Source organism: Sinohyriopsis cumingii, chromosome 14 (genome assembly GCF_028554795.1).
Source record: "Sinohyriopsis cumingii isolate HCF-2022 chromosome 14, ASM2855479v2, whole genome shotgun sequence".
In the NCBI taxonomy this organism is placed as follows: domain Eukaryota; kingdom Metazoa; phylum Mollusca; class Bivalvia; order Unionida; family Unionidae; genus Sinohyriopsis; species Sinohyriopsis cumingii.
Genome location: NC_142974.1, coordinates 110593232 through 110616204, shown reverse-complemented (window position 1 = coordinate 110616204; position 22973 = coordinate 110593232). Strand labels below are relative to the sequence as shown.

The window sequence follows — 22973 nt, the reverse complement described above, 5'->3', positions numbered from 1 at the left end:
TGAGAGAGAGAGAGTGAGTAAAATAGAGCGAGTGCGCTTCATTGTACGTGGACACTAGCATTCTGCAATTGTGCCTAACATTGATTCGAACTGTTGATTTTAGAGTTAACAATACCAGCGAGGACAAAGAGAAAGATTGATTGATTGTTTTTTTTTTTTAACGGCGCATCAGCACTCTTAGGCTATTCAGCGCCAAACAAAGTGTTGCTTGTATAATCTTTTAAAACTTATAAAAGGTTCTACATCGACCAGCGATATAAAAGAACAAATGGTTGAAATTAAAAACGGTAAGATGGTAACGGTGCAAAATAAAGCTTCCCGATCAACGGGAGATGTAAAAAAGATGAATAGGTATTAAAATGGGACGGAATGTATATTGCATAAAACTGCACAAGGTGATAGCATAAAAGTCAGAGTTTAGAGTAAATATTTACGGCTTTCAAGAACTCGATAATACGAGTGATGTTTATATTATCAAAAAGTTCTTTCATATCATGCACAACGTAATAACGATCGCGCGTAGGTTGTAGGTCAAAGCACTCTATCATAAAGTGCTTGACAGTGAATGGTTCATTGCAAGAAACGCACTCTGGTGGGTCTTCACCTTTTAGTATGTGGGTGTGGGTGATATAAGTATGACCAATTCGGATTCTTGCAATGACTACCTCCTCCCTACGAATGGTTCTGTAGGAAGGAGTCCATTCTCCTAGAGTTGGTTTGATTGCATGAAGTTTGTTATTTACAGCATCATTCCATGATGCCTGCCACTTCTGACGTAAGAACTTTCTGATACAAGGTTTAAAATCAGTATATGGTATTTTAAAATCAGATGGTTCTTGAGAAAGGGCCATTTTAGCAGCGCGATCTGCTTTTTCGTTACCTTTAATACCAATGTGGCTAGGTAACCAACAGTATATTATATTGTGGGAGACACTCAGCTCGGTATTTTTTACGAGTATGTTTTTCAATAATGGGTTCTCCAGTTTTCTATTGTGTAGTGACTGAAGTACTGATAGCGAGTCGGAGAAGATGATACAGTTTGAAATACGATTCTTTTCTATATGTTGCAGAGCAAGGTCTATTGCTCTGATTTCGGCTGTAAAAATTGATGCTCCATTTGGTAAGAGAAAGAAACAAGTAATGAAAATAACAATAAAAACGTTTCACCAACGCACTGGAAAAAGAAGAAAACGAAAATGTTTTCTTTCAGAGCTATCGTATCCATTACACCTTGTACAAAGTTGAAATAAAACAAATGTCAAACAACTAGCGCTTAATTTGTTTACAAGATCATTATTCACAAAATCATCACTCTATTAAATTTCGCTTATTCGTGTATACTTTTAGCACAAATAAAATCTTCCTTCATTTATTTAATCTCACACATTGTGTTAGCTCGTCCAAAGTGTTAGGTATGATGAGTGAGAGTTCCTTCAGGCTTTGACTAGCAGCGACTTAATCCTCGGCACTTTATGACAACCTGAGTATATCTTCATACTAAAGAGAAGGAAAGTAAGTGACAGTACATTAAGTACGGTTGTCGAATTAAAGCAATGAAGGAAATGCATATATGCATGATTAATAGATCAACCATATTATCAGATTATACTAAGTTCCCACTTATTTCTTCATTAGTGATTTTGTTGGTTGAACAGTACAAAGAAAACAAGTCAATAAGAGAAAAGAAGCACCATACCTATGTAGTGTCCATACATGTATGTATTCAGAATTTTTACACATTTGCTTTCTTTAAAATAACTTGATTATTAATATAATCAGAGGAAATATCTCACAAAATCTTTAATTTGTCATGATAGTTTTCCGACAGAGGTTTAAGATGAAGGGTGTACATTCCCTTGCTATAATTCAAGTACCACTGGATGTTGACAGCCATATTCTTATCTCGGTCGTAACATTGACACAGCTCTACGTCCGATGACGATCCCTGGCACCAGTTGTCTTGGAGTTGAGTTTAATGGTATAGCTGTTAATGAAAAATGGGTTGCAATATTTATTAATAGTACTATGCATGGGACTATGACAATCATCACAATTCCAATTCCAAAACTATGACTACCGAAACATTGGCTGTTGTTTTGGCTAATGAGTAGATATGGAAACATATTTAGCTTAATTGCTATGATATAAAACATAATATAAAGCAGCAAGAAATATGTTCTCCTGAATCGTTGGCCTATTAACATTTTAGTTTCCTGACCTGAAATATAAACAGAAACTCTTATAATGGAAAATATTCCCAGCCACTTTACATTTTGAACATTATGTTGAGAAACGTACATTAACGATAGACTTTTGAATATCACAATTGGGATATCATGAAAAGGACTCAGCAAATTGAGGGCCATGTTATGCATATATTAGAATCTAATTAAGTTCTCAAAATGGGCCATCAAAAAACTGCCAAGCATCAATGGCAGTGTAATAGGATGGGCTTTTGAAAACGGCACCTCTTGGCTAATCGTGTTAGTTTGCTTATGATAGCATTACTTGATCTGTTATTTGAAGTTTTTTTTAGAGTTGTATTTAGGACAACAACAAGGATATCGAGTCAGTAATCTTCTTGAAAATGTCAATTCATGATCCTTATGCGACCATCTTCATTATCATAAATGATCGTTTAGTTTCTTTCATGTACTTTATATTTTAGAGCTTGTGCATTTGCCATTAAATGAATATTACCATTTTTTTCGTTTTTACATAGACCTTAATCCCAAGCTGTATTTTATATTTCGTAAACTGCTGCAATGGTACCTGTAGTTCATTGTGACTACTAACTGTATCTTGCACTAAATCGATCTGATTTGTCACTAACCCTCCTTTATATGTACAAGTAAGTATATACATATATATATATATATATATATATATATATATATATATATATATATATAAGGAAATACATTAATTCTAGCATATATGTTACATCTATTATACTTTAAACACAACAACTTGTTTTGTTTAATGTATCTACGTTCAATATATGATTATAAATGAAACCGTATATATATATATATATATATATATATATATATATATATATATATATATATATATATATATATATATATATATATATATATAGATAGATGGAGAGAGAGCAAGAGACAGAGAGACAGATTGACAGACTGAGAGAAAGGAATATATGCGATTGCTTTGGAGATTCATAGGCATGTTCTACGAATGTATTTGCTACGAATATTTACTTTGTATCTTTTTTTTGTTTCCTTTATGAGTATACGTGATGTATAATTGTATTTTGTGCATGATCTTGTTCAAAATCATGTTCATTATTTACTTGACCACTAGCTTGTATTTTGTAAGCATATAACACATCGGTAATAGTTCTCTGTGAACGTAGGTTAAATATTAGGATCATTATCAATGGAAGTAAACATGTTTATCTTAATCGGAGTCTGGGACAATGCTTATTCTACATGGAAATACCTAGTCTACCTGATGTTTAGCACATTCCTTGGCATATATTTCGTTCAAGTATTTATCTTGTTAACGATTTAGCTTTATATATAACGATGTTTACTTGAGAAATTACTTATTCCTTCCTTAAACGTTTGAAGTTTATTTAGCGTTACTGTAAGTTTCGGCATCGACATTACGTGATGTTCCTGGTGTTGCTGGTGGAGCGGTTGTAACTGCATATAGGGTTGTCGCTGTGGAGGTTGGTGACCGGGTGCTTGTTATTGGTGTTGGCGACTGGGTGCTTGTTGTGGTTGTTTGAACTAAACACCGTTTGAATAAATATAACTTATATAATATTCTAGATTTCAAACCATTAGTATAGCCGAGAAATGGATACATACTATTAACGAAGGAATCACGGATTGTTTCTTTAATTGCGACGAGACTCACTATGACAAACGTCACAATTCCAATTACAACTACAATCACAAATAATGCAACTGCTGCCACATTTGCTGCTGTGTGACTATGTGCAAATTATTGGTTGTCTTAATATAATTAAGTTCGATGCATACACATAAAAAGACACAATTGATAAAGGAAAAAAAATAGAGAAATAAATAAAAATTATACAGAACGAGACATGTGAAAAAAGAACAAAATATAGGAAAACTTATAGTATATAGAGAATACTTTTATTGAATTTATAGGAGGAATTATTTCACGACTAAAATGGAAACATTGTATTGTTACGAGTAACGAGACTTTAAGTAACTATACTACATGTGTCCTCATCGCCTGTGAACTATATACTTGTATCTACTCATCAAATGTAAATTTTATTTCCATCATATACGTTTAAAGGCAAAAGCTGGATTTGTCTTTTCAATCCTAAAGAAATTCATAAATTTTACAGTAATTTTATTACACTGATTTAAATACAGCTTGCACATATAATGCGTTAAATTGATTAGTTTTAAAATTGGTTTTAGTTAGTATTGTACTTGAGTGGATTAATACATGAAATAATGGAAGGGATGGAAATAACGAAAGGGAGATACATGACGGAATGATAGTATTCGACAAACAAAAGTGCGTAACAGCCTTAAACAAAATACTCTAATTATTGTGAGTTTTGTTGTAAGGATTTAGGTTTTCTCTTGTGTATATTCTGAATTCAAACATGAATTATTTCTTGTCTTTGCAAATTTGCAGTCCCTTTCGGTGGCAGAAACTGTAGCGGAATTACAGTTGGCACATAAGTTTGGTTTGCAATAAATACATATCAATGCCTGAATCTTCTATCGTATCAGAACATAATTATGATTGTAATAAGCTAAATCGAACCTTTAAGGAAGATTTTGCCTTTAAAATATGTACCCTTTATCGTGAAGTGCAACAGGCATACGATACTGTATGGCTGACATACAATATCGAATAGCCATAAGTCACGTAAGTGAAGTCACTAACAATTTGCATGATTTATGAGGAAGATTCTTTTTAAGAAAGTTAACATTATGTTGCATGGAATTTGTTTATAGAAATTATAGGTGGATTCTCCTCTTATGTTTCGTGAATGTATTCTAGTCTTGACACACTTAAATATCTTTTTGTCATGCGAGAGAGAGAGAGAGAGAGAGAGAGAGAGAGAGAGAGAGAGAGAGAGAAGAGAGAGAGAGAAGTAAATATGCATTAACGTAAGTATGGAAATGGATGTTTGAAAAAAACGCATGAGTGATATTTTTTCCAGTTGTGATAAGATATTAGTTCCAAAGTGGTATTCTGTGTGTTGCGATTAAGTGGTATCGCCTTGTGGTGATATAACGTGTCTCTTACTGTTATATTGCAATCTTTGAACACATAACTATTTTAAAATCAATAACACATATTCTCATTTTTTAAACAGTAGACAACTACATAATGTTTCCTAGCAAAACCTATCCATTTTACCACCTTCATTCCTCACCTGGTAAATACATGGAAACGGTCATACTGGAATTGTACAGCCAATTTAATGTTAATCTACTATACGTTTTCTTTCATTTAAAATATTTGTACTTATTTGTGACTCAAGAGAACTCTTTCCTGCTGCTTATATAAAGGTTTCTTTCTCAAGCAAAGACATTTATCCATCGATGAAACAGGCACGATGATTGACAAGTAGGAGGTTGTTGCATGTAATCATAAATGATCCGTCTGTGTTCACGCGTATTCATAAAACCGGGGCTCCAATGGACGATAAAATCAAATTTGTTCTTGAAGCTATCGGAGCAACATTCTTACCGGTTGAATGTTGGGAATCAATCTACAACAACCCTTACACTACTCCATAAGCACGCGACGAGTCGTGTCAAGATCAGCAAATACTCATAATCAGAACAGCAGTGTTTTGTTTCAAATTTAAAAAAGGCATAATATAAATTGCAATAAAAATGACAAAGGTTTTCCTTATATTATAGATCATTGCAAACATTCTAGGCACAGTGTTAGTCAGCATACTTTAATCTGATCCGATAGTTCGGTGCTAAGCCCTAATGTGATATTAGAGTTAGTTCGCAAGCTCTAATGTGATGTCAGATTTAAGATGGCAAGCTCTATCGTGCTGTTTGAGGTGAATACGAATAAATGTATTTATTCGCAACGAAGACTTCAGTCACGCCTTTGTAGTTGTAATCTCCTGCATTATATTGGCAGCATAAAAAAATATTATCCCATCATCATGAGCACGTTCTTTTTATCTATGCATGTCGAAACATATTTTGGTAAGTGAAGTGTATAGGATTAAATATGTGAATATGACACATGTTACTGTCAAATTTTACCATAACTTTTGGGCAAATAAAATTAGATTAAAATATTTATTGTTTTATAATAGCGTAACTGTTTTAAAGAACAAAACTCATTTTGAAATTTCTCATAAAATTTACATTACCAAGTCATTATTTTATACGGCTATAAATGTCCATTGGCATATCGAAACGTTATTATCAAGTTTTGAGAATCTGACTAATTTATACAAAACACTTACTCAGATTTTTCGGGCATTTTATATCATCTGTCACTGTAAACAAATTGAAATATGAAAATAATGTATTGCTTATTAATGATGATGTATCATTTCCCGGCATTTCATATACAGTCCAATGAAGATAAAATTTTCACGTTCATCTCAAAATATGAAATCAAAACATTATTTTAGTGTATATAAAGGCAACATATATTAATGGTATACAGATAATTATATGGGAAAGTTAATTAAATACTTACTGATGACCGAGTAGTAAAAGAAAGCTGGTCATCAATTAATACATGTATACTGAATAGTAGTTCCAATACTGGCAATAATGGTCATTCCAAACACATGACACATGACAGGTACATTATGTAATGACGATGAATTATACTATAGAAAGAGTCTATGATATAAATGAAAGCAATGTTTCCGAGTCTTAATATTGAAATTGAGGCATACTAGAATGGAGGGGGTCATGATAGCACTATTGATATTGATACTGAAATCATGACCTAAAGAATTATACCCTATAGACCTTCGTATTGGAAGCATAAGAAATTGAATGAAATCAAAATATTAATATTTGGCATAGTATGTTTGCCTTTCCTTACATGTACCCCTTCTTGCAAAGTAGTGCAGAGTATTTCTTTTCTAGCTGTATTCACATGTCACAGGGGTAGATTCATGTCAAAAGATAATATACACAAACGAGTAATTGAAGAAACAGTTTTGATATCGTCCAAGAAATTTGCAACGTTTATACCATTTGCTTGTCAATCTGTCTGTTACCACACAATCACTTAAATCGCTAAGTGGAAATTTGCCAAATCTAGTACTTATTATTCGTTATTTTTGTATTTCTTCCCACTGGGTGGGGGATGGTGGTGGGGTAAGGATGGTTTACAATATAAAGAATGAACAAATTATCATTACATATTTAACTATTTTCTGACCAATCATGCGCAACCTATAAAAGGAGGACCTTTTATATCCATATTACCAGTGTATAAGTAATGCATTGTCAGATATGTCTCCCAGGACAGTATCTGGTATATGAGTTAGCAGATTGAGCCTAGAAGATTGGATGTTGGGCTTTCGATAACGTTTTACAATTGTTTATATTTCGTTAACCTCTTGGTAAATTCTTGACGTTCTTTGGGCGAGTTATTATAAATTAGAGACACAATATTGTACAGCACACCCGTTCACTACTTTGACTTTCATGTTAAAGTCACAGTCATACCTTATTTGACACTAACCATGGGATCGATATATAGGCAAATGAAGATTTTCGTACCGTTTTATTGTCGTTATTGGCAACATAAACATAAGATCTACAGGTTTTGGGATTTGATCTTCGCATGAGATATATCCCAGATGAATGGAATGGACGGGGACTGTTGTCTTCGGTGTCAAGTATTATATTATCCACATCCAATTTGATGGTTCCATTCAACGAACTAGCTGGAAGTTCACATGATTGACTGTTTTGAAATTGTAGTATGCATTCAGCTGATTTCTAATGATATTTGAGTACGTGATTTCTTATTTAAGGTTACCACTGTCTAGATGTTCATTTCCCTTTTGATTTTGGTTGGGACCTTAAAGTCATGTTTAGGGTGTGCCACTTGAATATGGTTGTATTTTTGCGTCGATGTTAACTAGTAAAAACGTTTACGGTGTTAGAGAATCATTATGGCTACTAGTTGTATTAAATGGTTTAGGTAGTCAAGTAGACGGATAATTATTGAAAACTAAAATGCAAGCATCAGGTTTCTAACTATTTTGCACCTTAAAGCACAATGCTTGCTTTGACAATTAGCCCCTAATAGAAACGCATACAAATCGTATCATGTTAAAACATATACTTTCCAGGTAGTACCATATGTCCATTATGCCAAATTGGCAAAATGTCAAAGTTGTTGAAAATGTTAATGCATTTAATTTTTTTGCACTAAATGTCCCACTACAACGAATTTCAGTTATGTCATTACCGACGATCTCAAGCATTGATGTCAGAAATGTACCCGTATTGGGGCTAAATTGGTAATGGTCATATACAAGTCAACACAGATTTTCCAAGTTCGAGACTTGAAACTTAGACCAAATCAGTATACAAACTACTAAGCCCCGGAAAGAAGAAAGAATGCCCATTTTGTGCGCAATCTTGTAATGAATAAATGTTGTCTCACCTGTTACACTCCATATATAATGCATAGTAACATTTTTAATTTGTCTTCCAATATGAATTTCGATTTTGGAATCAAATTTAAATATATGCCATATTTTAACAAAATTATCAACGATTGTGTATATTCAGTGAACGTTTAAAACTCTGACCTCTCCTAATGGTTATTTCTTGTAATATTGCCATATCAACGCAATATCTTCTTAATTATTACTGGCCTATCTATCAGCGCGTCCCTACGTTAAGCTAGGGATTAGAGATCCGTATTGGCTCAAATTATACAGTCAGTTGGTCTCAAAAAGCGCGATTCAAAGTCAGCATACAGGAAAAAATCAAGACTAGTTTGGGCGAAACACGAGAAGGGCTCCAATTTTAACATCTACTTTACTCTCACGAACACACACACACACACGCGCTGGCAAGCCAAATCCTTCATGGAAACCACAATAAAATCCTCTCAATATCGACTAGATCTAGTAGCTACGACCCGCGCAACATTAGATTTCACATTTTTTTCTTTCTTCCAGATTGAATTGTGTTGAACGAACACCAAGCCTAACGAGTTCGAGGTCCAATTTGAAGTGAACCTTATCTACTCTATTCTCAATACAAGTTTTTCTAAGACAAACGGAGCTAATTTTATCTAACACGTGTTCTACTAAATGGGTCATTCACAGGGCTCTTAGTACATTTCGATCTTGATTAATCGTTCAATTGCATCAACACCATCATCATAATCATATTTTCGCATAGTATAATAAAAATGTAATGCACATAATAAAACATCTAAAATATATAAAAGGTTTCTTCACATCATATCAAGCCTTTGCTTGACAACATTGATCTAAACACATGAACACTAATAGTTGTACATATAACATATATTCCCCAACATGCTCACTCTTTACTCTGTGTTTAGGCAAAATTAGCTTTGGAAATAAAATGACGAAATTAAACACGCAAAATGCGGATTCAAAGATAATTTTCACGTCCGATGCTGTCTACATGACTTTATCGTCCATAACGCTGGCCTATAATTCACTAAGTTCCTTTATCACTCATGATTGTCTGTGCTGAAATTTCCTAGTTTTCCACGAGCACTCATACATTCGCCAATAGCATCATAGTGTAATAATGTACAACTATATAAATTATTTTAGACCTACGCTATCTTAATGACCACGTTCACATCTAAACTATATCTGCATATTCATATCTGACATTGTATTTATGTATACGTCTGTCTAAACAAGTAGTACATACCATTTCCATGGAAAATAATCTCGAAACGCGGAATAACATTGCATAGATCTGAATCGCAACATGTATCTGGTACTTTGGGAATGGTCATTAGCAGCTGGCACATCTGAAATTCATTTCCATGAGAAAATGATATTTACTGGCACTCAACGTTTAATCTAGTTAACATCCAAATTAGTGTTCCCGTTATATGACTCTTCAACCCAGTATTGATGTCTAGTATATATATATATATATATATATATATATATATATATATATATATATATATATATATATACATATAATGTATATATGTAAGGTATATACCACATATTCAAATCGTTCAGTTTTTAATACCGGGGACGGTGAAATTGTAAATGGAATATATTTAAGTTATTTCTTGTCTTAACTCGTCAGCAAAACGTTATGAACAAAACAGCAAATCATATATTAATCGTAATTTAAGGTTCATCCATCAATGCGTTGGACAAACGTTGCAGCGGACACTGATACAAACTTTTGCAGTAAAGAACGAATCTTAGATAATTAATGTAAGTTAATGTTGCATAGTAATGACTAAATACAGTAATTAAACATGTATTCCTATTTTTGTTTGTTTTCTACTGGCACGAAATATGTATATCAGCAACTTGTGTTTACAATAATACTGACACATTGCACATAATAATATTTAATACACAGCAGAAAATACAATTTAATATGTATTGCAGACAGTACTGTTTAACACATTACATTTTTATCTCGGTCAATCTGTATCCAAAGTCATATTCAAGCCATATATACACTACCTCTTTTCTTGCACATCCAAGATTGTAACTGTTACTTGTTATTCCATTACGACGAAAGGAACACATCTAGATAGAAAGAATATAACAAACTAAATTGGTTGTACTATGTGGGGAATTTAATAACACGTCGATGCCAAGATATGCATACCTTCGCACGATGATTGAAAACTAAAACGTAACACATAGGAACATAAAATAAAGCAACATTTCTCAGCTTCGAAAAATGAGAGGTCAGCAATGTGTTGAATGCATGAAACCAACGCTTATGAATCCATTGTACGACAATTCCACATGTTCTCCACACTTACTAGTCTCCTAAAAATAGCTCATTATTGATTTAGTTGGAATCGTTAGTCTTGCTGATTCTGAAGTTCGTTTTTACCGAGGTAAAACATGACTAATCGTATCACTCATTGAAATATGGAAGATGTACCCTACATCTCATATTGACTTCTGTACGTGGCTTGGTCACGGAACAATATTAATAGGGATGAGACATGACCAGAAATATTCCAATTAAAAATATGAATTCCATTTTTTTTCTGGCAGCCTTCAGACTCATTTCCAATTAATATTATGCTGAATTCACCTCTTAAAAGGTAATCTCTCTCTCTCTCTCTCTCTCCCTATATATATATATGTATATATATATATATATATATATATATATATATATATATATATATATATATATATATATATATATATATATCAACATTATAGGCTTGTTTTGATTCTAAACACAGCAGATACAGCAACAGGTAAATCATAGTTCAGCTCTTGAACTAGTATCGCTAGATGAAACTAAGTTGCAGAACAGCATGATTATGTTGTGTTTAGACTTTGATTCAAAGTTAGGCATTTAAGAGTTTAAATTAACGAACATTAAATTGATAGTGTACAGTATAAGACCAGAAGTATGTTAAGTGGGATGTTCAAGGTAATGTTGTCTCCTTAGTTCTGATAGTTTTCTACGCTTATTAAATATCATCAGACATTTTTGTTCAATTTCTTGCATAAACTATTTGTAATAAAAGCCTGTCTTTAGACAGACACAAAATAGCTTTAGAATGCATACATCTGAATCGCGAATTTCATCAATCAGTCTAAGCGTCACAGGAAAATGTTGTTGACAGAAAAATCTAAATTATTTAGGTTGAAAGATAAAAATAATGTTTTCGACTTACAAACCTTTGTGTTCCCAACATGTATTATTAGTTTTCGTTTGCTGAGATAAAAAGCAATGAAACTTTATAACAGGTATACCTTTATATATCATTATTCTTTTTTTCTTCAGTAGAATCATAAAAAGGACTATAAGGAAATTAATAAATAAACATACGGATGCAAAAAAGCATATTATATAGAAATAATGACAGATATATGTACTATATGCACTCTATAATCATGAAGAAGAAAAAAAAACATAAGCCGAAGAAGCGACAGTAATATACTCGTGCATTCCATATAATTTAATATATGAACAATACGACTAACATAACACAGTTAGTCTATGCTAGAAAGTAAAAAAATAAAAATAGAATCCAAATGCTTATATTATATCCATCATTAAATTGTGCTTGATGTGTAGAAGCAGCAACCTACAAAACATTTGTTTGTAGAATAAAGCTGTACATTGCATAATCAGGTATGATACAAACCAGACAAATAGCTTGGCATTTCTTTGTCAATTACAGCCCTTGTAACATATTGTTTGAAGATTTTCAGGTGCAGCCCATTTTGTGAGATAAATAGCATAACATGTTGGTTCAATGGAACATTATCCGTCAGGACATGCCAGAAATAATTTCTTAAACTCGACGTATAAGAGCGATATGAAACACAAATAGTACGTATCAAATCTGCATAAACATCCCCACACCGAGTACACAGATCGAGCTGTACTTAAGGTAAAGCGGCCCATAGTCTAGCTATATAAGTCAATAGTCTGAAGTTTTATTTTATCTGCCTGCAATACTGAGCAGTGTCTCAAGGATTCATGTATTTACGAGAATCTGTCAAAATCTGACTGGTTAGACATTTGTACTCTGTTTTTATAACCAGCAATTTTAGACCTACAATTTCTTTCCAGTTTTGTTTATCGGCCGTTTCGGAATGCTGCGTATAATCAGTTATATACTGATGAGAATACAGTTCTTTAATGTACCATATTATTTTTAATATTAACCCGTAGCTTGATTTGTATATTCTCAAAATAACGTGAAATGAAGGAGAATGAAATAGTTATATGGTATGTACATTATTACTCATCAAACAGAATCAATGTAATAACATTAATTTTCTCCTATCAATTGGGCACTGCGCAATATCAAACCTGGAAATTCCAAGAGCAATGTCTAATGATGTATGTTTTGTCAAACCACGTAAATGCTTGGAAAAAGACGTCAGAGTTCTATCAAATTACAAGAGGTCGATTTGTGTAACATTACACCATAATTCGGCAGCATAAACCTGTGAAGCAAAATATTACTTTTTTGGTCACATTCACAGCAAAACATATGGCTTAAACTATTTGGTGTAATACCAACACCAAAGACATTGTGTAACGACGTTTCTCATCCTTGCATGCTTAGACTATAGCGTCATGCTACGTAAGCTTTCAGTTAATCTTTTGTCCTAGGTGTGTTACAGAATCAGCAACCGGCAAGCATGAGGAAACTTAAAACCCAAGACACCATTTCATATTGATATAATTCTTCTACTGCGGACTGAACATAGGAACTCTTAACGTTATATCGCTATGTTCAAAACGCCAATTATTACTTTAGGCGTATGCTGTAACTATCAGCTTTTACGACTTTGCTATGATGTGTAAAATATCGTCAACTAGGGTTTAATTTAACCAAATATTTGTTCTTTATCAACTACTCAATAAGTGGAGGATTTATTACTAGTGTATATATCAAGGTTGACATAACGCATTATTGTCTCATTCGTCGAATCGGCAACAATCCGAATACTGCCCATTGACAAGGACCTTGCTCTATGAATTGTGTACATGGTTAAAAATATCAAAAAGGGTTTACCCATAAGTCCCAGAGCGAATACTTTAAAAAGAAACCGTTTGTGCCAGACGAAAAGAGGTAACCCAGGAACACATATTGACATAATCGTTGACTCATTTTCAACAGCGAAATATTTGCAGCTTAATCCCGTTTGGTAACCATGTTGATGTGAACTATGTATATTTGAATTAATACCGTCGAGCCACGAGACCAAACGTCCATGAATATTATTCTCATAGGTTTTGAAGATAAAATATAGTCAAGTAACATGTCTGTTACATCAAGGTCATTTGTATGGTTTTCATTTAGTCTCTTACAATGTTATTACTAACCAATCTGATTCAATAAAACTGTCAGCCACAATAAGAGCTAATTACTGCCATATATTAATTGTACATCGTAAAGGTGATCATATCATCCTGTGTTATACGCATCTTAATACTAACATTAAGTGAAAGCAAAGATGATGAAACGCATGCACACTTTAGAGAGAACATAAGGGGAGATTTAAGAGCAAATTGAAATATAATTATGAAGTGAGCAATAGTATTGCAGTCAATTTTACTTCTGTTTTACGAATAAAAATCATTCAATGGTTCAACAAATGTATCGGTTCCATTTCTCAGAAAGGTGTTAAGATATATGTATAGTGTTAATCATGCATCTTGCTAGAATACAACTGCTCCATGTAACCTTGTTTTAGTTTTGTTCCCTGCTCGATACAAAACTTTATTTTTAAGATAGCAAATGGCATATGTATTTGCTTAAACGTTCAAAATAATCTAGAAACTGTAGTTGTTTCTTCACGTTTTGGATGGTTGTTAGAATCAAGTCGTATATGGGTGGCAACCCGATTATTCTTGGAGATTTCACCTTTCAATTTGACTGTCCTCGATAATCAAACACATAAAAACTCCTAGATTCCATTAATGTTTTCAACTTAAAACAGTCAGTTAACCAACCCGCCCATAAACATGGTTACATTTTAGACTAGATTTTTCATTGACCTGATCATAACGTTCTACGGTCCTCCCTGGTATCCCACGGACTTGCATCGGATCACTTCTGCATTATATGCCATATTGACGTATCAGTCCATAAAACCCCACCTTTATCTGATACTAAGAGAAACCTCCGTATGATACATAGAACCAAACCAATGCATGACATCCAAGGAAACCTAACAACTTGCTTACCTCCTACAGCAGCACAACCCGATAATCGCCTGCGTTCATTGCTCAACAAATATGCCCCAGCTACCAAGTGTAGAGTAGCAATTCAAAAATGTTCTCCATGGTATAGCAGTGTTAGCGACCAGCTTTGCACTGCTAAAAGAGATCGCCGTAAAGCTGAAAGCTTTGGATTTCCACCAGACGCACTAATCATAAGCAGATCTATGAAGCCGCTAAGAAGAATGTCACAAATATACTCCATACAGTGAGATCAGCCCACTACATTACTAAGATCATGGAAAGTTTCAGCTGAAAAGAGCTCATAGAGATTACTAAAAAGCTAATGTCAAGGAACAAATCTACACCACTTCCAAGTACCTTCTCTCCAGTCGACCTTCCGGAATTGTTTGCAAATTTCTTCCGTGACAAAGTGAAAACCATCAGAGATACGCTTGACACGACAATTTCAATTGACTCGTTGTCACCACATAGTTGGGATACAGAATTTGAGCGGCAACCATTAGTAGCAATTCAACCTGTCCCTGAAAACATCACTGCTGATTGAGTGTTTAGATCTAGTATTGCCTTCACTAGCTGATGTTATTAATACCTCTCTCTCATTAGGGCAATTCCCATTATTTTTCAAAACTGCCTGTTGTGAAACCTCTGCTGAAGAAAACAGCACTAGACCATAACGATTTAAAGAACTACCGCCCTGTTTATAATCTCCCATTCATATAAAATATCTTAGAAAAGGTTGTTTTATCCCAGGTTGTATCTCATCTGAATTGAATCAGTCTTTTTAGCAATGTACAATCTGCATATCGAACTTGCACAGTACTTAAACTACTCTTCTAAAAGTAGTTAATGACATTCTCTCTGCTTTGGATAGCGGAACTATTACAGTCCTCACCCTCCTTGATTTGTCTCCATCATTTGACACAATAGACCATGATATATTACTTCACCGTCTCTAGAATGTATTTGGCATTCATGATACAGCCTGACCTTGGTTTAAGTCCTACTTGGTTAACAGGACACAAATTGTGTCTGCAAATGAAACACACTCCAGCCCAGGTGATATATGTTGTGGTGTTCCACAGGGGTCTGTTGTGGGACCTGTTCTCATCATTCTATACATTCAGCCTCTCTCACGTATGTTAGATCATCATGCAGTGTCTCGCCAATTGTACGCTGATGACACCGAAATATACAAATCAAGCCACCCAACTGAAGTTCATGCTACCAGCCAAGGTGTAGAGAGATGCGTTTCTGATATGGAATCATGGATGACATGTAACACGCTGCAGATGAATGATGATAAAACTAAGGTCATTTGCAGACACAAAGTCTTTCTTATTCACATCCTTTGCATCAAACAATACATATCAGCAACACCAACATTAAATGCACACAATCAGTACAAAACTTAGGTGTTACTCTGGACAGTACTATCACAATGTACCAACATGTTATAAACATATGCAAGACTGCATATCTTGAGCTGAGACGCATCATCTCCATTGGAAAATATCTGTCAGTTGATGCCACTAAAACTATTGTGTGCTTATTAGTACTTTCAAGACTGAACTATTGTAACTCAATTATGTATGGCTCATCTCAAAATCTACTCCTAAAATTTCAAAAAGTTCAAAACAGAATTGCTCGGATCATACTTAGATTTCCACGATAAGAGTACACCTTCCCGCTGCTGTCTACACTACACTGGCTATCCATATGATCCAGAATCAAACACAAATTTGTTCTCTGTGCTACGTTTCAGTGACTGACTCTAGACCAACATACTATCCGACCTCACCCATGTGTACAAAACCAGCAAGATACATACGCTCCTCTTCTTACAATCGTATACTCATTATTCCCACTATGAAAACAAAGTCATATGAACAACGTTCTTTTGCATACCGGGACCCAGGAACGAGGAATGGATTGCCCAATGAAGTTAGACACAAAGACACAGTGATCACATTCAAAATTGCTCTCAAAACTCACTATTTCGACTGCAAGAGCAAACTTAAAGACCTTATGATGTTTCCTACCTTAAACATTCGCAGCATGTTTTTCTATGTTTTCTAATTTCATGGTGTTTGTGTTTGTAATCATATCATTATACATGTTTTGTATCTTATAGATGTTGTCTAATGTTGTAAAGCGCTTAGAACTTCTAAAGCTTAGGCGCTGTACAAAGTCCTCATTTTTATTAGTATTATTTATTATTATTATTATTATTATTATTATTATTATTATCATTATTATTATTACATCCAAGAGTGTACCAGATTAACGTTAATTGTATAGGACGTGCTCAGTTTCATGAGGATTGCTACCATTGTCAACCTCGATTCGAATGACAAATTAAAGCTTTAACACGAAAGTCGACACATAAACACCAACATGATCTATGTCATTCTACGACTCTCACTTTTGCCTAAAGTAATCCGGACAACTGTAACATGCCAATGATATTTCGATTAATTGGCAAGATTGACTTTGCCAAACAGGATTAAATCTGGTGTGCAGCCGACCTCTCAGGTATGTTTTGGAATATGTTCCCGGAGGTCGAACATGACTTGCATAGTTTCCTGAGGATGACCTGAGTAGAAGGCAGGGTGTGAATAATAGATACGGTTTGGACTCGATAGTACCAACGGCTATGATAAATAAAATGTAAAAATCTGTCAGGTTATGTGAGCTACGCTGTAACGTTGACGCGAACACCTGGAACCCTCTGTAATGTTATAGCATGGCGCAACCGTGTAAATGACATGTTTCTGTCGCGGCAAACGCCACCGGAAGATCTCACAGACGGCGTAGAACGAGCATTTGTACCACTGATCAAACTAAAGCGCGAAACCGAGGAGCAAGTTAATTAAGTCATGGAAAACTACCACCGCAATGGTTGGAACAGAAGAACAATTCTTTCGAACTATCAGAGCACCAACATATAATCTGAAGGCAAGGTTACCACGGCCTGATTGATTTACCAAATTTGGCTCCATCTAGATCGAGGAAGATGTTTTACATTTTGCTGTTACTTTTTCCGTTGACTGGAGAGATTACTCAACGGACCCATACTATAAGAAACGTACTGAAAAGGTAACATTTGACATTTGGTTTTAGTGAATAGATCGAGAACGGTTTAAAATGTATGTGGCAAAGTGTAGAAGGAATTGTGATAATATCAACATTAACAAAGGTCGATTCGATGGACATAAGGATGCTGAAACACCGTATTTTAAAGAGTTGTTTGAGGAAGAGTAAACGAAAGAAGTTAGTAGTGAATTTAGACATTTACCTATCGTTGATTGCGTGACTACTAGCAATTAAATCGTAGACAGGCTGGAAGTCTTCAATTAGGTGGCATCGATTTGTCAGCTGCTGCTTACCAAAACCATCATGGACCAATGGGCGATTCATGTGTTCATGCAATACATTACTGAAGTCATCGATAATGTTTATATCACTGATGAGGTTAAACTCAATGCAACGACATCGTTGCAAGCACAAGACATATAGCCACCTCGATGATTACAATCTTGTCAACTAAATCACATATTTGTCTAACGTTGTCTATACAAACAACATTGGGGAAAGGTCCCACACCAGCATCACTGCGGTGTATTACAGTTTCACCAGTGTAATTCGGCTTCATTTGGTGGTCTTGATTCGAATAACTTGCAGATGTTTTCTCCAGACAGTGCCTGAACGTAGGTTATTGCGTGTGAGATATTGATTCAAGCAATGCTGAGGTCCGAAGAAATATTTCTTTGGTGACCTATAAAGACTCTAATATTTTCACATTCAGCCATGTCATCTAAATTGAATATTCGCAGTACATGGCTCACATTTGCCAGTCGTCATTCAGAGCAGTTCTCAGTTAGCCCAAGACATTAATGAAACTAAACAAATTCAGCATCTTAGAACTCGACGGATTTAATTCGGCTGCAGAGGGTTATATTCTGTGTGGGTTTTTTTACCAACTGTTGGATCATTGTTTTGTTATCTAATACATATATGGCACCGTGTATAGTTCATGGTATAATGGTCAGTTGGCACATACTTGCTTTACCGTTGTGGAAAAGGACACGCTCATTGTAGATCTCCACAGGGACACTTTAAAATACAACTGTTTATTAGAAATCGACCTTCTGTTTAAATTTGACAAAATTATTTGGACGCATGTTACTAGTGCATGTTGTCAACCCGATGATATGACATATTATTGAAATGAATGGTCCTGCCGATGTTGTTCGAGCACCAAAGGCAGTTCCAGTTATAGCAAAATCAGCCATGCCAGCTGCGGTTAGTAATCTCATCCATAATGGTGCTCAAGAAAGTACAGCAGGTTATAAAATTGCAAATTTGATGACAGGAATAAGTTTAAGGATGTCACGTGAAACGTATTAGGCGCGATTAATAATGTAATATAGTATAATTCAATATAGAATTACAAGAACGCGATACGTCTTAAAAATATTTCCCTTATGATACCTTCTAGAAAATCAAGGGGAAAGTGATACATGACGACGATAACGATTACAGTACCGATGCCAATGTTTAACTTCTAAACACTGGAATCATGCATTTGTTAGCATACAATTTTGCGTCGGCAGAAATTAAATCGAAATAATTCATGACATCTTTGACGTTGCAACAAATATTATTGAATTCGCTAGATACGTTGACAAGTATGCGCCATCCGATGACCATCTAGGTGTTTAATAAATACTTCGATCATAAACCGTATACCTTTGGAAACGTTAGATAATCCGCATGTGACGCGCTAACGCCTGCTGTTAGAGCCAACAACAATTTTAACTTTGGATTTGTATGGCATTGAAAACAACTTCATGGAACCTAATTAATATTTTCCAGTGCAGTTCTCCACCAAAACACTGCCTGTTAACACGTAAGCATACCACCGACCGTGAAATATATATGATGAAATTTGACTTTCTAGAAAGTTAAAAGGCCACCAGAAACCCACCAAAGAAGGTTTACTTAACGTCACAGACAAGCAAGTTGCACTCTTTTTACATGGTACCCCAATTATTAAGGCAGTATACGGTTCACTTGTATTTGTGTGCTCTGGCTTGTCCTCCCAATTTTCCGAATAAAGATGAATTGCTTTGATAAGGTTTCTGTTCTCGGAGGGCTCAGGTGTCTGAATGTGAACAAAGTCTCGCTTATAGAAAGCTACTATCACAATAACTAAAACGATTACGCAAGCAACTATCAATGCCCTGTCACGACGTTAAGGTTTGGCTTAGCGAAAACAAGGTTTATCTTTGCGAAATTATAGAGCAGAAACAAAAGAAGTGCCAGGTCACATTAAAATTTTCACCGGCAAATTTAAATACTTATTCCTGTGCAACTGACCTAAACAATACTTGGTAATCTTACAACGTTAAACAACAGAAAACCTCTATGACATGAACATAATCTAAATATGAGGTGGCACACCTATAAGAGACTAGTGGGATGGTTTCATTCCTCTCAGTCATTGAAGCGTCTTTAACGACTACGGTTCTTTCCTTGCTCGCTATTACAAAGGTAGTGAGGATATTTACTAGATGTATTTAAGCTGGATGAACTTGTATTTATGTTCACATGCACAACGAAAACTGAATCGTCTACCTACATTTCACAATAGGGCATTATATGATTTTATACTTAGCAACGTATAAGAATCTTATTTATTTTGACAAGAACGGGCTTATACCGCCACTTGACCTTGATTATTAAACCCGAGGCGGAGAACAACACCTGTTTTATTCGACTCGGCTTTTGAAAACTCGACTGGAGAGGACAATATATGGGCATTATATTGTTAAAGTGTTTGCGTACACTTGAGAGTCCAACAACACCTAGCGCGTTTGTTGATTGTATCTTGTCAAATAGAAACTAAGCCTTATAGTTTAAAAATGGCCATTGATATTTACGTGAGTCACTCGATGTGACCATCTCTGATGTAGATTTGAGCAGGTTTCCTACCAAAGTGGATCTGACAGAGTTCACCAGCATTATTGTTATTGACGTCAACAAGGACGAGCTACTGGCTTTTCAAACTGAAATACTTAAAATGTTTAACATGAGCACTCAAGATGTTGTTAGAAAGCTTCAACGCGAAGGCGAGAAAACCTGGCCGAAATCATTTCAATAAGAGGAATCACTTACTCTCGTATTTTGGTTTCTTTCATCGAAGATTACGGTATCATAGAGATGAAAAAATGCGTTGATGTTAACTTCGAAGAGGTACCCTCAACACCACGCATAGCTACTTCATGGAGCCCAATTGCAGCAGTGTTAAAACTGAAGCAGATGAACAAATTGAAACTTTAACCTTAACAATTGAAACTTCTTGTTTCTCCTGCTGTAAATGGTTTTAATCTACCTTAATAACACATCGTCATGGCTCTGAAGTCTCGATCATACTTCTCTATTATAGCCGTAACTAATGATAGGTGGGGTTAAATGGTAATGTTTAGAAACGATCAGCGTTATTTTGTTTTGATTCTAGACAAACCATGTATTGAAAAGTCTGGCAAAGTTGCAGATTGGTGCACATATTCAGTATCAATATCAGTAAAAGTCAACGATAAAATAGAGTTCGAAGGACTCAGTGTGTCTCATGTTACGTAATTCTCTTTGGTGATTGTGATTAAGTTTAGGTTGATGATTACATATAAGCGATACATTATGAAGTTGATTATAATAATGCGGAAATTGTGGACGTGAAGTTGGATGAGCTGACAGCAAATGCTTACAGTGAAGCACATATTTACATTTGCCAACTAATATCTGATTCAGATTGGTGTTACCAGATCGCCAGATACGATCAAATATACTCGAAGCGAAGGTAATATAGACATTAACCGATGGAACGCCCTTACGTACCATAACCAATGCGAAGCAGCGTGAGATTAGCACTCACAAACGCAAAAAAACACGGACACCTCAACGTTGGGGTAAACTCAACCAAAGACTGTTTCGACATTAAGAAAGTACAATTTACCGCTGAATCAGCTCCTGTTAATTCTTTAGCGCACATGCTAAACCAGAAATATTTCTCCTTTGAAGAATAACATTGCCTGTTATTCAACAAGAACCGACTTCCCTGCTTAACAGTTATTGGACGAAAACGATCGGATGAGGCATCAAGTAAACGTGTAATCAGTGTCTTTCCAAATGAAGGTTAAATCAAACTCAAGGAACTTAAATTTTTTGAAAACGTAAACATTCTCACGCAAGAAATGTTCTATGATTGCCTGACGAGCGTACGAATGAGGAAAATTGCTTACTTGAAAGTCCATGCGTGTATTGTACCTGACCAAGCTCAGCCTGTTAATTAAATAATGCCTACGATGACAAGAACAACATAATAATTATGATAGACAATTATTGTTACCGGCGCGAAAGAATAATTGAAGCGGAACTACTGCTATTTAAAGTCACGAAAAGATCGCCGTTACTCGTGAAATACAAAATAATATATCCGGTTCTAGATGATATTGTAGAGTGGCAGTGGCAACGACAGTTGTTCTGGGTGTGGAGGCAACTACGAGTATGTTGAATATTGTAGGAACACTAATCAAAAGTGTTGTTGGAACCATATCAGTGGTAAACAGTGTGGCTTGCGGTGCTGATACAATAAAATAGTAACGGCTGCATCTATACGGAACTGCTCACGGTAGCACAAAGTAGTTTCGATAAAATTACCTATCTGTAATCGATGGCTTTGTAGAATAGTAGGATCAGCATCGCTGAGTTCAACACTGTTTTGTTGGAAATGGAAAAACACCGGCACAGATAAGGAACCAGGATGAAGCAAGAGATATAGTTGATTTAAGGGCAGAATAAATCTAATTCTTTTTTTTAAACACAGAATTTATATACATGCCTTAAAAAATAATCAAATCATTCACCGCATAAATACAATACCTGCTTCAATTCCTGCACAAGAAGTACAATTAATATATGGAATCAGCTCTACTAGAGTATATCAGAAATTAAATATTCTCAAATATTACCCAGCCTTAGAAAACACTTATGATATCAGCCAGA

General features: G+C 34.9%; 1 protein-coding gene across 1 annotated transcript in view; it reads right to left on the bottom strand.

The window, feature by feature from the left end:
• Window positions 1-1701: 1701 nt before the first annotated feature.
• The window catches only part of LOC149784597 (uncharacterized), a 128244-nt gene continuing 106972 nt past the window's right edge, over window positions 1702-22973 (bottom strand). The window contains exons 15-19 of the mRNA XM_089933297.1: window positions 10691-10756; window positions 9903-10005; window positions 6467-6499; window positions 3636-3758; window positions 1702-1984 (exon numbers count right to left, since the gene is read on the bottom strand). Coding sequence (XP_089789423.1) covers window positions 1899-1984; window positions 3636-3758; window positions 6467-6499; window positions 9903-10005; window positions 10691-10756 — 411 coding nt within the window. The 3' untranslated portion in view covers window positions 1702-1898. The remainder of the gene's footprint in view (window positions 1985-3635; window positions 3759-6466; window positions 6500-9902; window positions 10006-10690; window positions 10757-22973) is intronic.